Source organism: Martes martes (assembly GCF_963455335.1).
Source record: "Martes martes genome assembly, chromosome: 8".
Taxonomy (NCBI): Eukaryota; Metazoa; Chordata; class Mammalia; order Carnivora; family Mustelidae; genus Martes; species Martes martes.
This window is the reverse complement of record NC_137895.1, coordinates 31,482,499-31,502,072: the sequence shown is the minus strand read 5'-3', so window position 1 is coordinate 31,502,072 and position 19,574 is coordinate 31,482,499. Positions and strand designations below refer to the sequence as shown.

The window sequence follows — 19,574 nt, the reverse complement described above, 5'->3', positions numbered from 1 at the left end:
TAAAAGTTGGGTTTTCAAAAGCATGTAAAATATGAGTACATATTTGTCATGTTCTATTCACTATTCATTCCGTAATTACTGAGTGCTGCATGCAGACATTGTCCTAGGCACAGGGAATATAGTGATGGCAAAATCCCTCCCGCCATGTTCCTATGGTCCTTATATATTTAGAGGGGCGGTGCAGGTGGGGGAAGACAAAGACAAATAGTAAGCTTGTGATGTAATAACAGTGCCAGATGGAAGGAAGGGCTATCAAGAAAAATAACTCAGGGTAAGAGGATGCAGAGTCATGGAAGGTGGTATGGGGTTAAGGAAGGTCTGAGGAGTCTCTGTTTAAGCAGAGACATAGTGAGGCAATGAGCTATGAGAATATTTGGGTGGAGAGTATTCTAGACAAGGGAAATAAGTCCAAGATCTTAAAGCTTGAATGAGTTTGGCCTATTCAAAGGACTGAAAGAACATTTATGTGATTAGAATACTGTGCATGAGGGGAAAGTAAGGATGAGGCTAGAAAGGAAACCAGATGCCAGACCATGCAAGTCCTTACAGGCTATGAAAAGTACTTTAGAATTTTATTCTGTGGTAATGAGGAACCACTGGAACACTGACGCTGCTATGATATTTCTTTCTTTCTTTTTTTTTTTTTTTTTAATGCTTAGAAGGGTGACTCATCAGCTATGTGGAGAATACATTCAGGGATAGGGAGAAGGTAAAACAAGGCAAGAGTGGAAGCAGGAAGACCAGTTAGGAAATCACTGCAACAGCTCAGGTGTGAGAGAATAGCTTAGACTAGACTGACAGTGTGGGAGGTGCTGAAACATCATCATATTTGGGATATATTTTGGAAATATAGATCTGATACGATTTAATAAAGACAACAGGGTAAGAAAAACAAAAGAATTGATAATATAAAGGTTTGGGCTTAAACAAATGGTTGAATGGTGGTACCATTCACTTTGATGGGCCTTTTAGGGGAGGAATTATCAAGGAAGGGTTCACTTTTTTCTACATAAGACAATGCCAAGGAGTGGCGTGAAATTACTTGCCTGTTGCTCAAGGTCTTCTGTGTATTTCTTAGCTTTCTGTTCCCTCTCTGTTGCTTGTCTTACAAGCTGTTTAAGATCAGTAAGGCTTTGGATTTTTTTGGCAATATCAGTCTCCAGTTCTTTCAACTTGGTTTCGTACATTCTAAAAGTGAAGGAAAAAAAATAGTGTAGACATGGAAAGTAATTTCTCTCATTGATTTAAAAGCCAATTCAAATTATTGCACTAAAAATAACAGATTATCTTACACTGTTTCTTCTAGTCAAATTCTAGTCAAATCTAGTCAATTTCTACATATTTATGTAGCATTAGGTGACAAGGGGTAAGTATCCCTAATTAACAGGCCAATTAAAATAGAAGATTTAGGTGTTACCAAGGTTATAAAGAAGGATGGAGCCTGAATTTGCCACTGTCAAAAAGCTTAAATTTAATATCTTTCTCAGTCACAAAACAAAACAAAAAACAGTGTGATTCATCCATGAGTATATCAAATTCTATATTATTGGGTACTCTTATGTATTTAAAGATCACAAATTAAAGTATTTCATATATACATCATGTATACACACACAGAAGCATAACAAAAAAAGGACACTATTGGGAGAAGAAAAAAATGTGGGGGCACCTGGGTGGCTCAGTGGGTTAAAGCCTCTGCCTTCGGCTCAGGTCATGATCCCAGGGTTCTGGGATCAAGCCCCAGATTGGGCTCTCTGCTCAGTGGGGAGCCTGCTTCCCCTCTCTCTCTGCCTGCCCTCTGCCTACTTGTGATCTCGCTTTCTCTCTGTCAAATAAATAAATAAATAAAATCTTAAAAAATATGCAAAAGCATGGGTGAAAACATCGCATATGACATAAAAATCTGAAGAGATTTGTAACCTTTAAAGAAATGACCAATAGCTCAAAAAAACAAAAAACAAAAAACCAAAAACCCAAACTCCAAAAGAAATTTTTAAAACATGAAGTCAAAATTTTATAAGCAAATCATTCCACCTTAAAGGGAGACAATGCTTATAATATTCAAACTTCCCAGAGAAAAGAAAATGCTTTGGCAACAAAACCTAGGTAAGGACAGTACCAGGAAGGGAAATTAGTATTTCAATACATTCAGTTTTTTATAAACCTTGGAAGCTATGATTAGAAAGCACTGTTCTTAACCTGACAGACTGTCCACCAAAGGGGTGACATATCAGAAGCTTACTCCTTCAGTTCTCTGCTCAAATGCCCCACCCAATCAGAGGGGCCTTCTCCAATCACCCCATATAAAATAGCTCCAGCATCCCCAGCCTGTCTTAACAGTCCATATCTGGCCCGATAAAAACAGATGCCATTAGTTTGTTGAGTAAATAACAGAGCAACTGTAAAGATTTCATGAGGAAGCATGAGGAAGACCTAATGTGTCATGGGTCCCAAAGAGATTTCTAAACTACTTTAATGAGATGGGTATATAATGCCAGTGGCAGATCTTAGCAAGTTTTTTGTTTTGTTTTGTTTTTGGATTTAGGGAGGCTTGAGGCCAAGGAAGAAGAATAGGGATGATCATCTCCACAAGATGAAAAAACAAAACAAAACAAAAAACACTTGAGCTCACAGAAGAGATGTAATTTACTTAAGGTCACAGTGAGACTTAAGTATTTCTAAAGCCATGGAAACCAGCTGGCTCCATGGGAATGAGGCTAACTAGGCTATTTAGAGGTACACCTAACATGAAGCAGAGAATCTGGCATGTAGCATGAACTGAGTAAATTATCTGCAGAGTAAATCTGAAGTAACTCAAAATCCTTTCTGAACCTACATGTGATTGTAGAAGGAAATAAAAGACCAATCAAGCAGTCCACTGAGAGTTGCTTGTTGAGAGCCTCTGCTGGGGTCCAAGCAGACAAGAGAGACCCCTTTTCCCTGGTATTATCACATATCATTTCATTTAAGCCTCACACTAGCTGTCCTGCAGAGTTAAGAGAGAGCTAGAGAGGGGAGCAGTGGACTCTGAGTACTCTCAGGATAGTGTTAGGAAAGGGACCAAGGACCCTTCTCTAGGACAGCCTGACCACCTAGGCCACCTTCTAATCTGCCTGCATAGCCTTCCTCCTTGAATACGTACAGGGCAGGAGACCCACGTGGGACTTGCTACAGCCTCATGGTGCTAAGGCTTGCATCCTAGTGGTGGTAGTGATGGTGACTACTGATCCACCCCTCAACGAGCCCATTCTAAAAAACAGGTAGACATCGAAGGGGAGACTGGAGATGCACAGACATAAAGAACTCTGTGAATATGCTAAGAAAAAGATGAGTTTGCCTTTAGAAATGAGGCCAGCAGATGTAAAGAACCCAGCTTCATACAGGATGACTTTAATGGGAAGACATGGATAGGATCTTATTAGTTTCTGGCTTCTATACTCCTTGAAGCAGCTGCTTAAGACTGGAAGTGAGAATGGCACCAAAGCCTTTAAATGGCTCACTGGAGTCATTATGAGCCACCCATGAGGACAGTGGAGATAAACAGAGGAATGTTTACTAGTAAGTTTCTAACACCACTTTGACAGCTACAAAGTTTACGTGACAGGTAGGAATTGCACCTGTAGGAAAGGTTCAGAGGACAGGAGAAAGTCTAGTGCCAGAAAGCAGAGGCCAGTGACACACTGAAGCTACCACTAAATTCATCCGTCAGGGCTGTCTGAAGAACAAGCTGTGTACAAGAGAACTCCAAAATCGGTGCCTGGGTGGCTCGGTCAGTTGGGCAACTGACTCTTGATTTTTGGCTTGGGTCATGATCTCGGGGTCAAGATCAAGGCCGGCATCAAGGCAAGGCTGACTCCGCTTAGCGGGGAGCCTACTTGGCCTTCTCTCTTCCTCTGCCCCTCTTCCCACTCATGTGTGCTTGCTCTCTCTAAAACAATCTTAAAAAAATATATAAACCTCTGAAATTGCTGTAGAGCCCAGATCTAGTATGCCACAGGTTGTGACAAGACAGGTAAACTGTTCCTGGCTTATGCTTGAGGTAGAAAATGAATGTAATACAGAAGCTGAATCACAGCTGGAGAAAAGCAGCGCCCAGGAGGAGATGGGCCCCATCGCGCCCGGCTCGTCGACGCCGGCTGCTTCCTGATGTCCACCTGGCTGCGACACCCTGAGCCCAGTCCCAGCTCTGCTTTGTCCTATGCCCTGCCACCCAAACTAAATACGTAAAGGAAAAAAAAAACACTTTTCCTGTCCTAGCATCAGCAAAAAGTATCATATTAAAGCAAACAACCAAATAGTTCATCAAGGAAAGAACTAAGTTAATCAGAGTAGTGTCATATTCTTTTAAAACAATGATATTAGAACCGATTAAACTTTGTGCAAGTTTTAAACTATTTGTTCTTACCTTGTGACAACAATTGATTTCCAGCTCTTGCTGTCAGCGCCTTCAAGCTGTGGGCCTCTACTCTCTGCCAACTGTAATCTCTTACCAGTCTCTTCTAGTTGAACTGTCATCTTCTCATTTAATATCTCTAAATTATTCTTAGCTATCCGTAATTTTTCTGCAGCTTCAGTCTCCTACCATTAAAGACTAATTAGTACAGGATAACAATACTGTTCTATAGATGCAATATATTCAAAATTACCACTACAAATTAGAAAACAAAAGTAACCTGGCACTGTAAAGGCTGATTAAAATTCCAATAAAAATCTAAAGTTTTCTTTAAAACAGCAATATGATCATAATAATTAGAACAACAGATCATGTAAGCAAGGTTAGAAGAATACATTGCAAGTATTTGACACTAGTGGTTACTTTACATTTGTCATCTTTGTAGTATTTACAAATAGTGGGATAGTTTATGTCTTAATACACTTTGAAGATGTTTTGCTTTGACCAATACTTGAGAGATCTAGCTATGAGCATCAACTATGTGTAAGTACCATGAACTATTTCCATTATTAAACATCCATTCAAAGCACACTATACTCTGGACTCACGGTATATTCTGATACTATTGTAACTAGTTTAAAAATCTCAATTTTAGTTTATTCACTGGATCATCCATATAAGTAACAACACCTATTTGTGGGGCAAGGAATATATTTTGCAACTTAAATAGAAAGGAATTTTACTGTTTAACAAAACAATTTCACATATCCCTTACTTTGTATCAATCATTGTTCTGAGCCATGTGCACAAATACTAACTCACTTAACTCCTGCAGCAGCTCTGTGAAACATATTTATTATTCCCAAATTGATGAGGAAATTGAGGGATAGAGAGGGGTCAGTAGCTTGCTCTTATTTCCACAGCCATTAAGTAACAGAGCTAGGATCTGAATCCCAGATGTGTAACTTCTATACTATACGGCCTCTTATTTTTTATTTTCAATGTACCTCATGGCGAAAGGATGGCAGCCATAAAAATAGAATTCCTACATCTCTTAACATCTACTCTGAACAGACACTCTCTTCAACTTTTTCATTCAGTTTTTCGAAGATATGTTAGTTAATTAACATAAAAAGTAATTATTAATCAGTAATGAAAGTCATACTTTCTTAAGTTCTTTACGGAGCCTTTCATTTTCAGCAACAATCTTCTCTGTGCCTTTGGTCTTGGATTCATAGTGCATGCTTAACTGACGTCCAAGATGAACTTTAAGTTTTTCTAATTCAGACTAGTTAAAAAAAAAAAAAAAAGCCTTTATCAAAACCAGGAAATAAAACATGACCCTATAAACTCATAAAACTTAATTCAAAGCAGTTTTAGAGGCCATTTTTCATAGAATGAAAGCCTTCCCTTTCATACTGGTCATCTAGAGCAGAGGTTCCCAACCTTGCCTACACAGTAGAATGAGCTGATGACTTAAAAATCACAATATCTGGGGCGCCTGCGTGGCTCAGTGGGTTAAGCCTCTGCCTTCAGCTCAGGTCATGATCTCAGGGTCCTGGGATCAAGCCCTGCATTGGGCTTTCTGCTCAGCAGGGAGCCTGCTTCCCCCTTCTCTCTCTCCCTGCCTCTCTGCCTACTTGTGATCTATCTCTCTCTGCCAAATAAATAAATAAATAAATCTTAAAAAAAAAAAAAATCACAATATCTATGGTAGGACTCACCCCAAAAGACCAATGTCAGGACAGGGGGTTTATGTCTGTATATTTGAAAACAGACACAGGTAAGTATTTATGCTGCCAGAGTGAGAACTGTTGGTCTTGAAATAATAAAAAGACCAGTGGAGCTACTCTAATTATTCTCAGCCTTGTCTCCAACAAGTTCTTCCACATGTATAAAACAGTCACTGCATCCATTAAAGCCATTTTATAGTAGGAGTATATTTAAAATCTTCCTTAAAAAATAAAGACAATAAAAAAGTTCCATGCAAATGATCACATTTAAAAATTACCTTCAAGTTTTCATTTTCCAGTTCAATATTGGCCATTTTTTCACTGGTCAGTATTCCTGACGCTTTCTTCAACTGTTCATTTTCCCGTTGGACTTTTTCAACTACTTTTTTCATTAAACCAATGGTTTTTTCTAGTTCTGGGATTGTCTTTCCACTTCTACCAGACTACAAAAGAATATATTAACTTTTTATCTAATCAAATATCTTAGAGTATATAATATAAAACACCAACAACATAACAGGCACAGTATTAACACTCAGTGTTGATTCCTAACATTTGAAGCCAAAACCTGTATTCAATTCATCACTACAGTAACCCTATGCAATAGGAATTATAATTTTTACTTTAAATACAAGCAAATCAAGACACAGAGAATTTGATACTCCTACTCATGCAGCTAATAAGTAACAGCTCAAATACTCCAGCCTTGATGTCTGTTCCAAATGAATAAACCTAAGAACCTAAATATTCTATTTAGCTAATGTTCTTTCCTATATAGCAGAATTTTCTTTATATGAAAAAAACCCACAAAAGTTGTGTCATTGAAGAGTTCATGAGTTACCAAATTTGAACTGCAGCATAATAGAAGTGATTTTCTCTAATAGCCATTGATTAGAAATTCAGTTTCTGTCCAATATAAATACAAGAGACATCTGAAATGAAAAAACCTAGTGTAGTTATCAATAGAGATGGGTCACCCATTAATAACTTTAACTGCCTAATGCTTTAAAATAAGGTTTTCAACAGTTGAGCAAAAGAATCTGCTTACTTTTTTTTTTTTGCATTTTAGTCAGTATTCACACTATGCAATGAATAATCCTACAGTACATAATATATACTTTCATAATTAACTTGGAAAAGGTCAAATTAAGATTTTTAATTATGAAATTAATGTTGCTGTCAGTGAGAGGTTTGTTCTGAATACTTTTCTAATAATAACTCAGTGTTTTCACCAAATCTGTCATATATTTCATATTATTACTTGAGTAAGTTTTTATTATCGATGGCTTCCATTGTGCCACTTGCTAATGAAATCATTAGGGGCTTAAATCTTTGGTCGGGGCCTCATAAGCAGCATTTATTCACTGTAAAAAGTGAGTACAAAATAACATGGGAAGAAAAATACAAGGATAAAAAAAAAAAAACCTTGGGAAACCTATGTACAGAGTGTTATACTAAGAAGCTCCAAGGAAAATAATAAAACATAGTTACAAAATGTTAGAATTGGACTACAAGCAGCTAGTAGTTACCTTCATAAACAGAAGGATTCCTAGAACTTAAATGTTTTCAAGGTGTGAAGGGATATACAATGAAGAAAGATGATGTATCCTGATTGAAATAAAATGCATGTAAGGTGTAACAGATGATAAAATACACTGACTTGAAACACAAAGAAAAGCTTTATGATGTTTTACATTGTAGATACAGCAGAATAAAAACCAAGACTAGAGGGCCTAGTAGTAAAAGCATATCACTACTCTTAGGACATATACAAACTTGTTTTTTTATTACCAACCTTGCACTTCTGAAACCCAAACAAATATATGGTATGTTCTCACACACTCACCCCTCTAACACGACCAAGTTTCCGCTCAACTTCTGCTTTTTCTTTCTTAAGAAATTCACACATTTCCTTCAAATCCCTTACTTGACTCTGAAAAATTAAAGCAAATGTGTAAGTTTAACACAGCTATAGTCTCTGAAAAGGAAAGGCAAATATTTCACATGAGCTATCAATCTCTTCAACTATATAGCCAAACTGAACGAGATGGTCTCCACAGCAATAAGGATTTTGAATTAAGACTTATGTTAAATTAAAATTTAATACAAGAATATTTTACATATAAATTTCAAGAAATATTTTCCACATTACTGCCTTAATATAGAATTTAGAATTATGATTTTAACCATCCCATAAATTACATTTGTAGATCCTTAGACAGATGATAGAGAGAAACAGTATTGGTTCTAACAATGTAAAACTCAGAATGTTCTAGAAGCAGGACATAATTATATCATTACCAGTGAAATTAACAGATTGTTACTATTCTAGGTTAGAAAATAGAACTGAAAGAATTAGCCAGTCAGAAGAAAAAAGATTCCCATAAATAGGATGAGATTTGGAAAACCAAAGATAAACTTATTATAAACACCAAAATAGAATTCCTAAAAGAGATAATTATCCTAATTGTTTTAAATGTAAAGGCTTAATTTTTTAAAAAATATCCTAATATTTTAAAGATTGATGATTATTACTGAAATACAACATCCACCCTCTTACCTCAGGGCTTTGAACTTGCTATTTCTGTTGTCTAGAACTCTTTTTCCAGTACCTATATGACCCACTTCCTCATCTGTCCCCTAGCTCTCTGCTAAAATACCATTTTATTAAGAAAGCCTTCCCCTATACCCTAGTTTAAATAGCTATCCCATACACTCCCAGGTACACACACACACACACACACACACATATCTTTCATACCAACTGTGCTTTTTCTCCTTACCACTTAACATTAGCTGACACTCTATATATTGACTTTTTACTTATTATCTACTTCCCCACTAGAATGTAAGTTCTATGACTGCAAGAAATTTTTTGATTGCTGTTTCCTAGCACTTAGAAAAGTGCCTCACAATGAAGTAGGCTTTCAACAAATAATTGTTGAATGAACAAATGTAGAAAGTGTAACACTACCATAACATTTTATGAATGTGAGTTTCTGACATCTTCATAAACTAATATGAAGAGGGACAAAAAGGCTTTCAGGCATCAGGTTTCGTAACTAGAGTAAAGAACATTAAATTTACCTTTAATCTTGGCAAATCTTTATTTGCTTGTTCAAGCTGAAATTTTAGTTCAATATTTTCAGATGACAACTTCAAATTTTCCTTCTGAAGCTCTTGTTCTCTTTGACAATGATCATCTGACTCTACCCCGGAAGTCTTCAGGAAAGTAAAGTTAGAAATATTTTTAAGTTTTAATAATAAAGTGGCATGAGACATAACAGGATAAGAAAATATTAGCTAAAAGGGAACATTTTTTTGAGGAAAAATATAGAAAGTTGGAGAGCTCTAGAAAAAAACTGCCCCAAATTAATAAGTTAGAATATAAAAATGGCAGGAGAAAAGGTAATGCATTTTAATTAATATAGAAAGCAAAGTCAAGTATGTCTTAACATCCACACACATACTGTCTCCATGTATACTCTCATAATGACTAAACTAATTTGTGCTAGTTTTCCCAGTCCAAAAGTATGGTTATTATTTGTTATGGATTATATTATGTCCTAAACCCTACCCCACCCTCAAATTCGTATGTTGAAGTCCCAACCCCAGTACCTCAGAATGTGACCTTATTTGGATACAGGACCTTTTCAGAGGTACTCAAATTATAGTCATTAGGGTGGGCCCTGACCCAGTAGGAGTGGTATACTTATAAAGAAGGGAAATGTGGATACATAGGTACGCATAGAGACAATGTGAAGAGACAGGGAGAAAATGGCCATTTACAAGCCAAGGAGAAGGGCCTGGCATAGGTTCTTCCTTCACAGGTTAAAGAAGTCATCAACCCTGCCAAGACCTTTTTTTTGGACTTCGGGCTTCCAGAACTGTGAGAATAAAATTTCTGTCAGGCCACGTAATTTGTGGTGCTTTGTTAAAATAGCCCTAGCAAACTAATACACAAACCTATAAAAAGAAATGCCATAATTTCTCCCTTCTTCTTCGGAAAGCTCTTCTTCATTCCTTGAGCAAAAGCAATTACTCCCTCCTCTGAAACCCAATTACGCTATGTCTGCATTTCTCTTGGCACAAATTCACCTTGGGTTATTATTTATGTTCATTTTTACTTCTCATTCTAAGCAACAAGTCATTTGAAAGGGAAATAAGTGCTTGATTACGTTTTTCTATACAGTGGGTAGAATACCACCTACCTCGTATGATTATTACGAGCATCATATGAAATAATTTTGTGCAAGCACTCAGCATAGCTTTAGTGTGTCCTCCCCTCATCCCTTTCTCTCTCTACTGGTTTGATGGACTATCAAGTCAGTAACTCCACAGACATTATAGTTTAAAAAATACAGTATTAGAAAAATATATCCATTATACATGGCTCTATACCATCTTTTTAAATTAGCAGTAGGTTGAATACTTCATATTCTGATACACTTCCCCTTCAGTAATAAAAACAAAAGTAAAAGAAATTGAAGACACTAAAAAACAGGATACAGAAGAGTAAAGAAACTCTAGGCTGTTGGGTTCTGACCTGAGGGCACAGAACACCGCACACGTCCCCCTGTGTCTATTTGTTCAAAGCAATGTGTGTGTATATGCACATATACAGCGGCAAGAAAAAGAAGACAGATATGTTTGCTGGTGCCTGTACCATAGGAACATGTCTGCGCTTATTCTCTGTCAAATCACCCCAGTATACATTCTATTCTGCTGCGGTTAGGTTAACACCAGGCAAATTATGCCACCTGCAAGGTCCTCGGTTCTTCCATCTTACAAATGAAGGCACAAGATGGAGTCATTTTTAAGACCTCTTCAGACACAGAAATCTGTAATGCCCTGTCCCTGAGCTCTTCGGTCCCCCTCACTTTATCTCTTCTGTCTGTGGTAGTTGTTTAACAACTGATAAGCACCTATCGGCACTGCTGATAGACAGACATAAACCATACTAAGTATCACTCACAGAAGAGAGTACTTCTATCTTATCATCTCACATCAGGGTTTTTGGTTTTTTGTTTGTTTGTTTTTTGTTTTGTTTTGTTTTGAACACGGTTCTCTTCTCACTGAAACATGGTGGCAATTATTTAAGTACATATGGATCATTCTTCCCATTTCTCAAAAAACAAAATCAAAAGTATTTGTTGAAACTGTCCAAATGTCTGGAAAATAAATTCTAATGAAACTCTATTCTGTAAAAATAATATAAATAAAACTCTTACATATTGAATTTTATGAGATTTCCAGTTCTTGTACAGAAGAGGAATCCTGCTAAAAGGGATACAGTGCTAGGGGCACCTGGGTGGCACTGTTGGCAAAGTGTCAAGACTCTTGGTTTCAGCTCAGGTCATGATCTCAGGGTTGTTGAGACTGAGACCTGCGTTGCTCTGTGCTCGCCGTAGAGTCTAAGATTCACTTTCCCTCTGCCTCTGCTCCTCCTCACCGCATGCTCTCTCTAAAATAAATAAATCTTAAAACAAAAACAAAACCAAAAACGGATGGGGGATACACTGCTAGAAACCAAATTCTTAGTGGATGGGAGTTAAAGAAACACACAGTGGACATCTCAAACTTTTAATTATTTATTATCAAGTAAAAGAAAAAGTTTTATGAATCTGGATAAAGAAATGAAACAAGAATTAAGTCACTTTCATCCATTTTCTCCTCACATTTAAATGTCTGTTTTTATTGACGGTTTTAGGACTTGGGTGACTGGAATATATAGGCGGAAAGGATAAAGAAAAAGAAAAGATAAATGCTATTTGGGGCAAACATGTCTTAGCCTGTACTGCACTGTGAACGGACCAAAAAGTAGTGTGTCATAAAAGAGATCATAAACTACAGAGTCAGACCTGTGTTTAGATCCTGGTTCTGGATCACTAGAGATGTTACTCATGCTCCAAGCTTCCCATGTAAAACAGAAATAATACTCTGCAAAGCGCTATGAAAATTAAACCTAGGCACAACATTGCAACACAGGCAAACTCCCTTCTTTAATTATAAAAAAGTATATGTCATAAACTATGTGGCAAAAAGATGACCAAAGAATGTCATACAGTATCGTAACATACTTTTACTGATAGTATTCACTGTAGTAGAAGTTTGTGATGAGACTTCAGAGCAACCTGAATTAGAAATTTCTAAGGCAACATGAACACCTCTATAGGGCCAGATTTTTGTCACCCCATAACGTAATCTAATTCTTTTTAAGTGAGTACTAGTCGTAAAACAGTGAGTACTAAAATGAATTAGGAAGTGCATAACCATTAATTTTTGAAGGAACCAGTCAAATATTAGAGCTTAAGACACATTTCTTAATATATATATTATAAATAATATATATATCATTAACAATATAGTTAATATTCTTTATGAATCCTATACAATGTATTTCCATTTGTCCCACATGTGTATACCACTTGCTACAGGAAGATTCCGCTAACACACACACACAGGACCGCCATGGACTCAAACCTGGGACACTTCGTTTCTTGGCCGGACTGGTCCGTCGGAGTCAGAGTTTGCCTGTGCACCCTCCTCAGCACACTGATTCAGTGCGGCCGCAACTGTGGCATAATCAGGGTCCTCTCTGGCGGATTCCTCTGGATCCAAGTGGTTATTGTGAACCACAGCTTCAGCTACTTGTCCCTCTCCTTCGTCATTCTTGCCTAGCTCATTCTCTTCCTCGTTTTCATGTTCCTGTTTATTATTTTCACAACTGTCTTGATTAATTTTCTCCATTTCGGGATCTGGTTCATTTTCAAAACTGGACTTAACATCTGCCAAGGTACCATTAGTTGACTTAAATGGACTTGACTTATTTTTTGGTCTTGTCTCAGATTTATTTAACTCCGTAGGCTCTATAATATCTTCTGCTGTGTGTTTCTCTTCATTACTGTGATCCCGTAGAATATCTTTAGGTACCTGATCATGTAAGTCGTCACTGGCATCTATTCCCTTCCCACTTTCAATTCTGAAAACTGTTACAGGTTTTTTTTTGTTCCTGTGTAAAGTGTTCTTTTTGTAAAAAGTATTGTGCCTGTATTTATTAACACTGGTAGCAAGGGTAGAAAGCGTAGTTGTGTCACATAACAGATTCTGCTTGAAGCAGAAGAAAGAGAAGAAATGTGAAAAGAAGAAAGAAAGAAAGAACAAAAACATACACACCAATTGTTTTAAAGTAAGACACAACAAACAATTCTGTATTAGTGAATTTTTATAAAGAAAACTAGAAATATATAACATGTCTGAATGGAAACAATGCTAAATGACATATTTTTCTAATTTACCCAATTGTATGTTCTTGCAGCAGCAAAACTCAAAATGATAACTTCACTTAAAACCACATTTGTAATAAAGTTTCATACGAAGCCTAAGAATCTTAAGTTTACTTATGTAAGAAGGATTAAAGAAGTTCACATACATCACTACCTGGTAAAAATAAAAGTAGGATTTATTGCATTAATATTATAGGAGGAATCTAATATTCTGGCTCAGATAAAGGTAGAAGTTGATATCACTTTTAAACTTTAAAAACAGAAAAACAAAAAGGTGTATACTTACTGAAGTTCTAGAATATGCCTCCTTCGAAAACTGTTTTTCTAAAACATGAAGTTTTTCCTGGAGGTATCTATTTTGTAAACGTAAATCTTCAATGACAGAATCTCTAGGGAGAGCTTGGCGTGTCCTATGAGAAACAACAACAGACTCTTTACTATTCAAACTTCAACTCTCCACAGCTTTCCTCTACCAACATATAGAAAAGAAAGAAAATATATATTTATTAATACGGTATTTACTTGAAATTCCACAAAACATAAGCTTTGCAAAAATCAGAACACGATTCTACAGTATAAAGTGATCCTCTACAGAGGATTCGCTGCAGGGCTCTTTTGAATTATGAGTTAACAAGTGTATTTTGATTTATGGAAACACATTTTATCTTTAAAGACCATGCATCTACTTATATGGAACTGTGTAAGCCAAATCAAAATAGCCCCTATTTTTAAAACATTACATAACAATTTCATAACATCTGTGTGCTTCTTGAAAAGCTCAAGGATTCACAAAAGGCTCTTAGTGGTGCCAGATAATCTGTTACTCCAGGTCTCATGAGCGTGGCCTCCAAGGCCCTCCATAATCTGGCCCCACTACACCTATTCAACCTAATTGTCCAGGAGTCTACATTTACTAAGGCAAAAAAAGTCTACCCTTACCCACACATGAAAGCTTTACTCCTGCCACTATGTCTCTGCTAGGGTTCTGCTCTCTTGGAATGTCCCTCCTCCCTTTAATATCTAGGTCTGATGCATTCAACTTAGAAATTCAGGTTGAGCTGAGAAAGTAAGTTCCATCTCTTCTATCAGATCTTCTCCAATTACTTCAGCCACACAGATTCACATTATTAGGAAAACCAAACAAAACCTCTAAAAGTATTAGATTTCAAAACTAAAATATTTTGATACTTGTGAAAACTGCAAAGGAGAAAAAAGGGTTTAATGTTGTTTTGAACATATGCTTAGATCAAGACAAAGAAGGGAAGGCTGAGACCAAACAGTATCTGTACAAGAGGTGTCAAAAGAAAGAATTCTTCAATCTCTTTTTTCTTCTCCATCATGAAAAATTCTGAGGGATTTAAGAAACAATGACTTAGGAAAAAAGAAAGGAAATGTAGATGCTCAGGAGTGTTCCCTTAAAGGAGTTCTCATTACACTAACACTGACGCAATCACAGGCATTAATAAAGAAGAACTAATGGTAATTTTTGAAGATTAACAGAAAGGAAAAAAAGTATGATAAATTTAGGAACAGCAAGTATCCTAATATACAAATATGACAAGTAGGTACCAGACCTTAAAAATGATCATTAAGATGATTCTGGACATCTTGTAAATACTTAGCAGAGGAAGTGACAGATTATGTAAAACTAATTGAAGTTTATCTAAGAATGAATGAAACAGATTATTACAGTTTCAGTTGTTGTTAGAAAATGATTTTATTTGGTTTTGCATGACTATGATTGTATCAGCATGGAAAAAGAGGACAAAACAAAAAAATTTCAAAGACTCTGTTAAAGAAATGACATGGTGGGGAGAGGGAGAGCTGGTTCTAGGTACAGGGGAGTAAACATATCCAATCTTGCCTCTCTCAAATGCAAGGAACAGCTATTTGAGAACTCTGAAAAGTTAATATTTTACCGATTGGGACAGCATACCAGAATTTGAAGTATCAGCAAACAGGCAGTGATTCACCTTTCCTTTTCCTCTGGTGTTTCCTGGCCTGAATACAACACTGTTTGAAACCTGAAGATGAGTGTGAGTACTGAGGGAGAAAGCCCCAGATTTCCCTCAAAGTACCGAAAAGAAGAGCCTAGGGAAATGGAAAGTATCAGGGAGATCAAAGAAAGGGAAGAACTAAAAAAAAAAGGGATCTTATAAAGTCATTTATCAACTTCTGGGCTCCCACAGAGCGGTGTATGCATGGATCTGATCTTAGGGTAGCAAAGACTCACCCCACAGAAAGCAGTTTGGAATGTGGAGCCTGAACCTATCCAGACTGGCTGCCTGCTAAAACAAAAATATCCACATTTTCCATAGAATTTAACCAAGATCCAAAGTTTCACCACATAATATTCAGAAGATTCAAGAATACAATCCAAAATGAGGCGGCATACCAAGAACCAGAAATATCTTAACTCATATGGGAAAAGACAACAGAACCCAAGCCTAAAATAATACGCATTCATTACATCAGTTACTGTGGGTCAGTTTTCGTCCTTATAATGGGTACCACATTTTCATGAAACAGCCTACCTCATATATGAAATGTCATTTTCTAAGTCAAGATTTCTTTTTTTCAATTCTTCCAACTCCTTTTCTGACTCCAAAGCTCGCACTCCCATAACTTGATCAACAGTAATGCCAGTTGTTTTTAGTTTCCTCTTCAAGGTAAGTTTCTCTTTGTCAGCTCTGTGGGATTTAATGTAGTATCATGAAAATATTTCACTGTTTTGCATTCAATTTATTAAACCACAGCTTACTCAATTACAAGACCAACATAAAAAAATTAGATCTTTCTGTATTTGCTATAAGCTAACTTATTTCAAAATTATAGTAAGTCCATTTATAAATTTTTAAAATACTTTTTGAAAAAGATTTTATTTATTAAAGAGAGAGAGAGAGAGTGCATACAAGCATGAGGGAGAGGCAGAGGGGGAGGGAGAGACAGACTTCAAGCCAAGCAGGGAGCCGGACATGGCACTTGATCTCAGAACCTTGGGATCATGACCTAAGTTGAAGGCAGATGCTTAACAAAGTGAGCCACCTAGGTCACCCAAATTGTTAAAATACTTTTAAACACATTTTAAAGAAAATAAAAAGTAAACCATAAACAATAAATGATAATTAAAAGTAGGAAAACTTTCAAGTATAATATCAATTATGTACTATCAAATATGATGAAACAATGAAACTTCCAAATCAAGATTTTGCACATAATTAATTAGGTTTAAATTTAAACTCACTTGGCAAAAAGATCCTTCAAAGTAGTCAACTGCTTTGTTAGAATATAGACCTCTCCCTCTTTTTCCTTCAACTTGTTTCTAATTCCCTCTATTTTGGTTTGCCATTTTTTACCTTCTTCCCACCTAATTAATTCTTCTTTAGCACTCTGTGAATAACAACGGAGAAAATTAACAATATTGTTTTTAATTTCAAGGTGTATCAATTACAATTTACTAGAACAATGGTAAACCAATATTTCTTAGATATTATGTAAATACATTCATTTTGCTATGTAACTTCTAGACTCTAGATATGCCAAGCTATTAACAAAAATCCCCTTCAGTATAAAGGTTCTGTATTCTATTACTTGACAGATGATATTCTAGGGAACAGTCTGGACTAAGGCCAACAGACTTAGGAGTCTTTAAGATTATTTATTTATTTATTTGTTTACTTACTTATTTATTTTTCAGTGTTCCAAAATTCATTGTTTATGCACCACACCCAGTGCTCCATGCAATAGGTGCCCTCCATAATACCCACCACCAGGCTCACCCGACCCCCAACCCTACTCCCTTCCAAAGCCCTCAGTTTGTTTCTCAGAGTCCACAGTCTCTCATGGTTTGTCTCCTTCTCCAATTTCCCCCAACTCACTTCTCCTCTCTATCTCCCAATATCCTCTGTTATTACTTATGCCCCACAGGTAAGTGAAACCATATGATAATTGACTCTCTCTGCTTGACTTATTTCACTCAGCATAATCTCTTTCAGTCCCATCCATGTTGATATAAAAGTTGGGTATTCATCTTTTCTGATGGAGGCATAATACTCCATTGCATATATGGACCATATCTTCTTTATCCATTCATCCGTTGAAGGGCATCTTGGTTCTTTCCACAGTTTGGCGACTGTGGCCATTGCTGCTATGAACATTGGGATACAGATGCCCCTTCTTTTCAATACATCTGTATCTTTGGAATAAATACTCAGTAGTACAATTACAGGGTCAGAGGGTAGCTCTATTTTTAATTTCTTAAGGAATCTCCACACTGTTTTCCAAAGTGGCTCCACCAACTTGCACTCCCACCAACAGTATAAGAGGGTCCCCCTTTATCCACATCCTCTCCAACACTTGTTAACTGTCCTGTTAATTTTGGCCATTCTAACTGGTGGAAGGTGGTATCTCAATTGGTTTTGATTTGAATTTTCCTGATGGCTAACGATGATCAACATTTTTTCACATGTCTGTTAGCCATTTGTATGTCTTCTTTAGAGAAGCGTCTGTTCATGTCTTCTGCCCATTTTTTGACGTGATTATCTGTTTTTTGAGTGTTGAGTTTGAGGAGTTCTTGATAGACCTTGGGTATCAGCCCTTTGTCTGTAGTGTCATTTGCGGGTATCTTCTCCCATTCTGTGGGTTGCCTCTTTGTTTTGTTGACTGTTTCATTTGCTGTGCAGAAGCTTTTGATCTTGATGAAGTCCCAAAAGTTCATTTTTGCTTTTGTTTCCTTTGCCTTTGGAGGCACATGTCTTGAAAGAAGTTGCTGTGGCCGATGTCAAAGACGTTACTGTCTGTATTTTCCTCTAGGATTTTAATAGATTCCTGCCTCATGTTGAGGTCTTTTATCCATTTCGAGTTTATCTTTGTGTATGGTGTAAGAGAATGCTTGAGTTTCATTCTTCTACACATAGCTGTCCAATTTTCCCAGCACCATTTATTGAAGAGACTGTCTTTTTTTTCACTGGGTATCTTTGCCTGCTTTGTCAAAGATTATTTGACCACAGAGTTGAGGGTCCATATCTGGACTCTCTACTCTGTTCCACTGGTCTATGTGTCTGTTTTTGTGCCAGTACCATGCTGTCTTGGTGATCACAGCTTGTAGTAAAGCTTGAAATCAGACAATGTGATGTCCCCAGTTTTGTTATTCTTTTTCGACATTTCCTTAGCAATTTGGAGTCTTTTCTGGTTCCATACAAATTTTAGGACTGTTTGTACTAGCACTTTGAAAAACGCCGGTGGAAATTTGATCGGGATGGCACTGAAAGCATAGATTGCTCTAGGCAGTATAGACATTTTAACAATGTTTATTCTATCAGGATGGCCTGCTTAAGAATGATTGGACCAACCAGGAAATCAAAGAAGAACTTAAATAATTCATGGAAACCAATAAGAACGAAGACACTTCAGTCCAAAACCTATGGGATACGGCAAAGGCAGTCCTAAGGGGGAAATACATAGCCATCCAAGCCTCCCTTAAAAAAATTGAAAAATCCCAAATACACCATCTCTCTTTACATCTTAAAGAACTGGAGAATCAACAAGAAATTAAGCCAACCCCACACACAAGAAGGGAAATAATCAAGATTAGAGCAGAGATCAATGAGATAGAAACTAGAGATACAGTAGAACACATCAACGAAACTAGAAGTTGTTCTTTGAAAGAATCAATAAGATTGATTAAACCATTGGCCAAACTAATCCAAAAGAAATATTGAGGACCCAAATTAATAAAATTATGAATGAAAAGGGAGAGATCATGACTAACACCAAGGAAATAGAAACAATCACCAGAAATTATTATCAACAGTTACATGCCATTAAGTTAAGCAAACTAGATGAAATGGATGCATTCCTGGAAACCTATAAACTTCCAAAACTGACTCAGGAAGAAATTGACAACCTGAATAGACCAATACCTAGTAACAAGATTGAAGCAGTGATCAAAAACTTCCCAAAAAAACAAGAGCCCAGGACCTGATGGACTCCCTGGGGAATTCTACCAAACATTCGAAAAAGAAATAATCCTTATTCTCCTGAAATTGTTTAAAAAAAAAAAAAAAGAAAGAAAGAAAGAAACAGAAGGAAAACTTCCAGACTCCTTCTATGAAGCCAGCATTACACCCTTATCCCCAAACCAGGCAAAGACCCCATCAGAAA

General features: G+C 36.7%; 1 protein-coding gene across 1 annotated transcript in view; it reads right to left on the bottom strand.

The window, feature by feature from the left end:
• CEP290 (centrosomal protein 290) overlaps positions 1 to 19,574 on the bottom strand; it is a 97,944-nt gene that overhangs the window by 5,737 nt on the left and 72,633 nt on the right. Inside the window, exons 43-51 of the mRNA XM_080810438.1 lie at positions 16,657 to 16,802; positions 15,947 to 16,102; positions 13,699 to 13,822; positions 9,214 to 9,348; positions 7,973 to 8,059; positions 6,405 to 6,569; positions 5,559 to 5,681; positions 4,406 to 4,578; positions 1,047 to 1,188 (exon numbers count right to left, since the gene is read on the bottom strand). Coding sequence (XP_080666564.1) covers positions 1,047 to 1,188; positions 4,406 to 4,578; positions 5,559 to 5,681; positions 6,405 to 6,569; positions 7,973 to 8,059; positions 9,214 to 9,348; positions 13,699 to 13,822; positions 15,947 to 16,102; positions 16,657 to 16,802 — 1,251 coding nt within the window. The remainder of the gene's footprint in view (positions 1 to 1,046; positions 1,189 to 4,405; positions 4,579 to 5,558; positions 5,682 to 6,404; positions 6,570 to 7,972; positions 8,060 to 9,213; positions 9,349 to 13,698; positions 13,823 to 15,946; positions 16,103 to 16,656; positions 16,803 to 19,574) is intronic.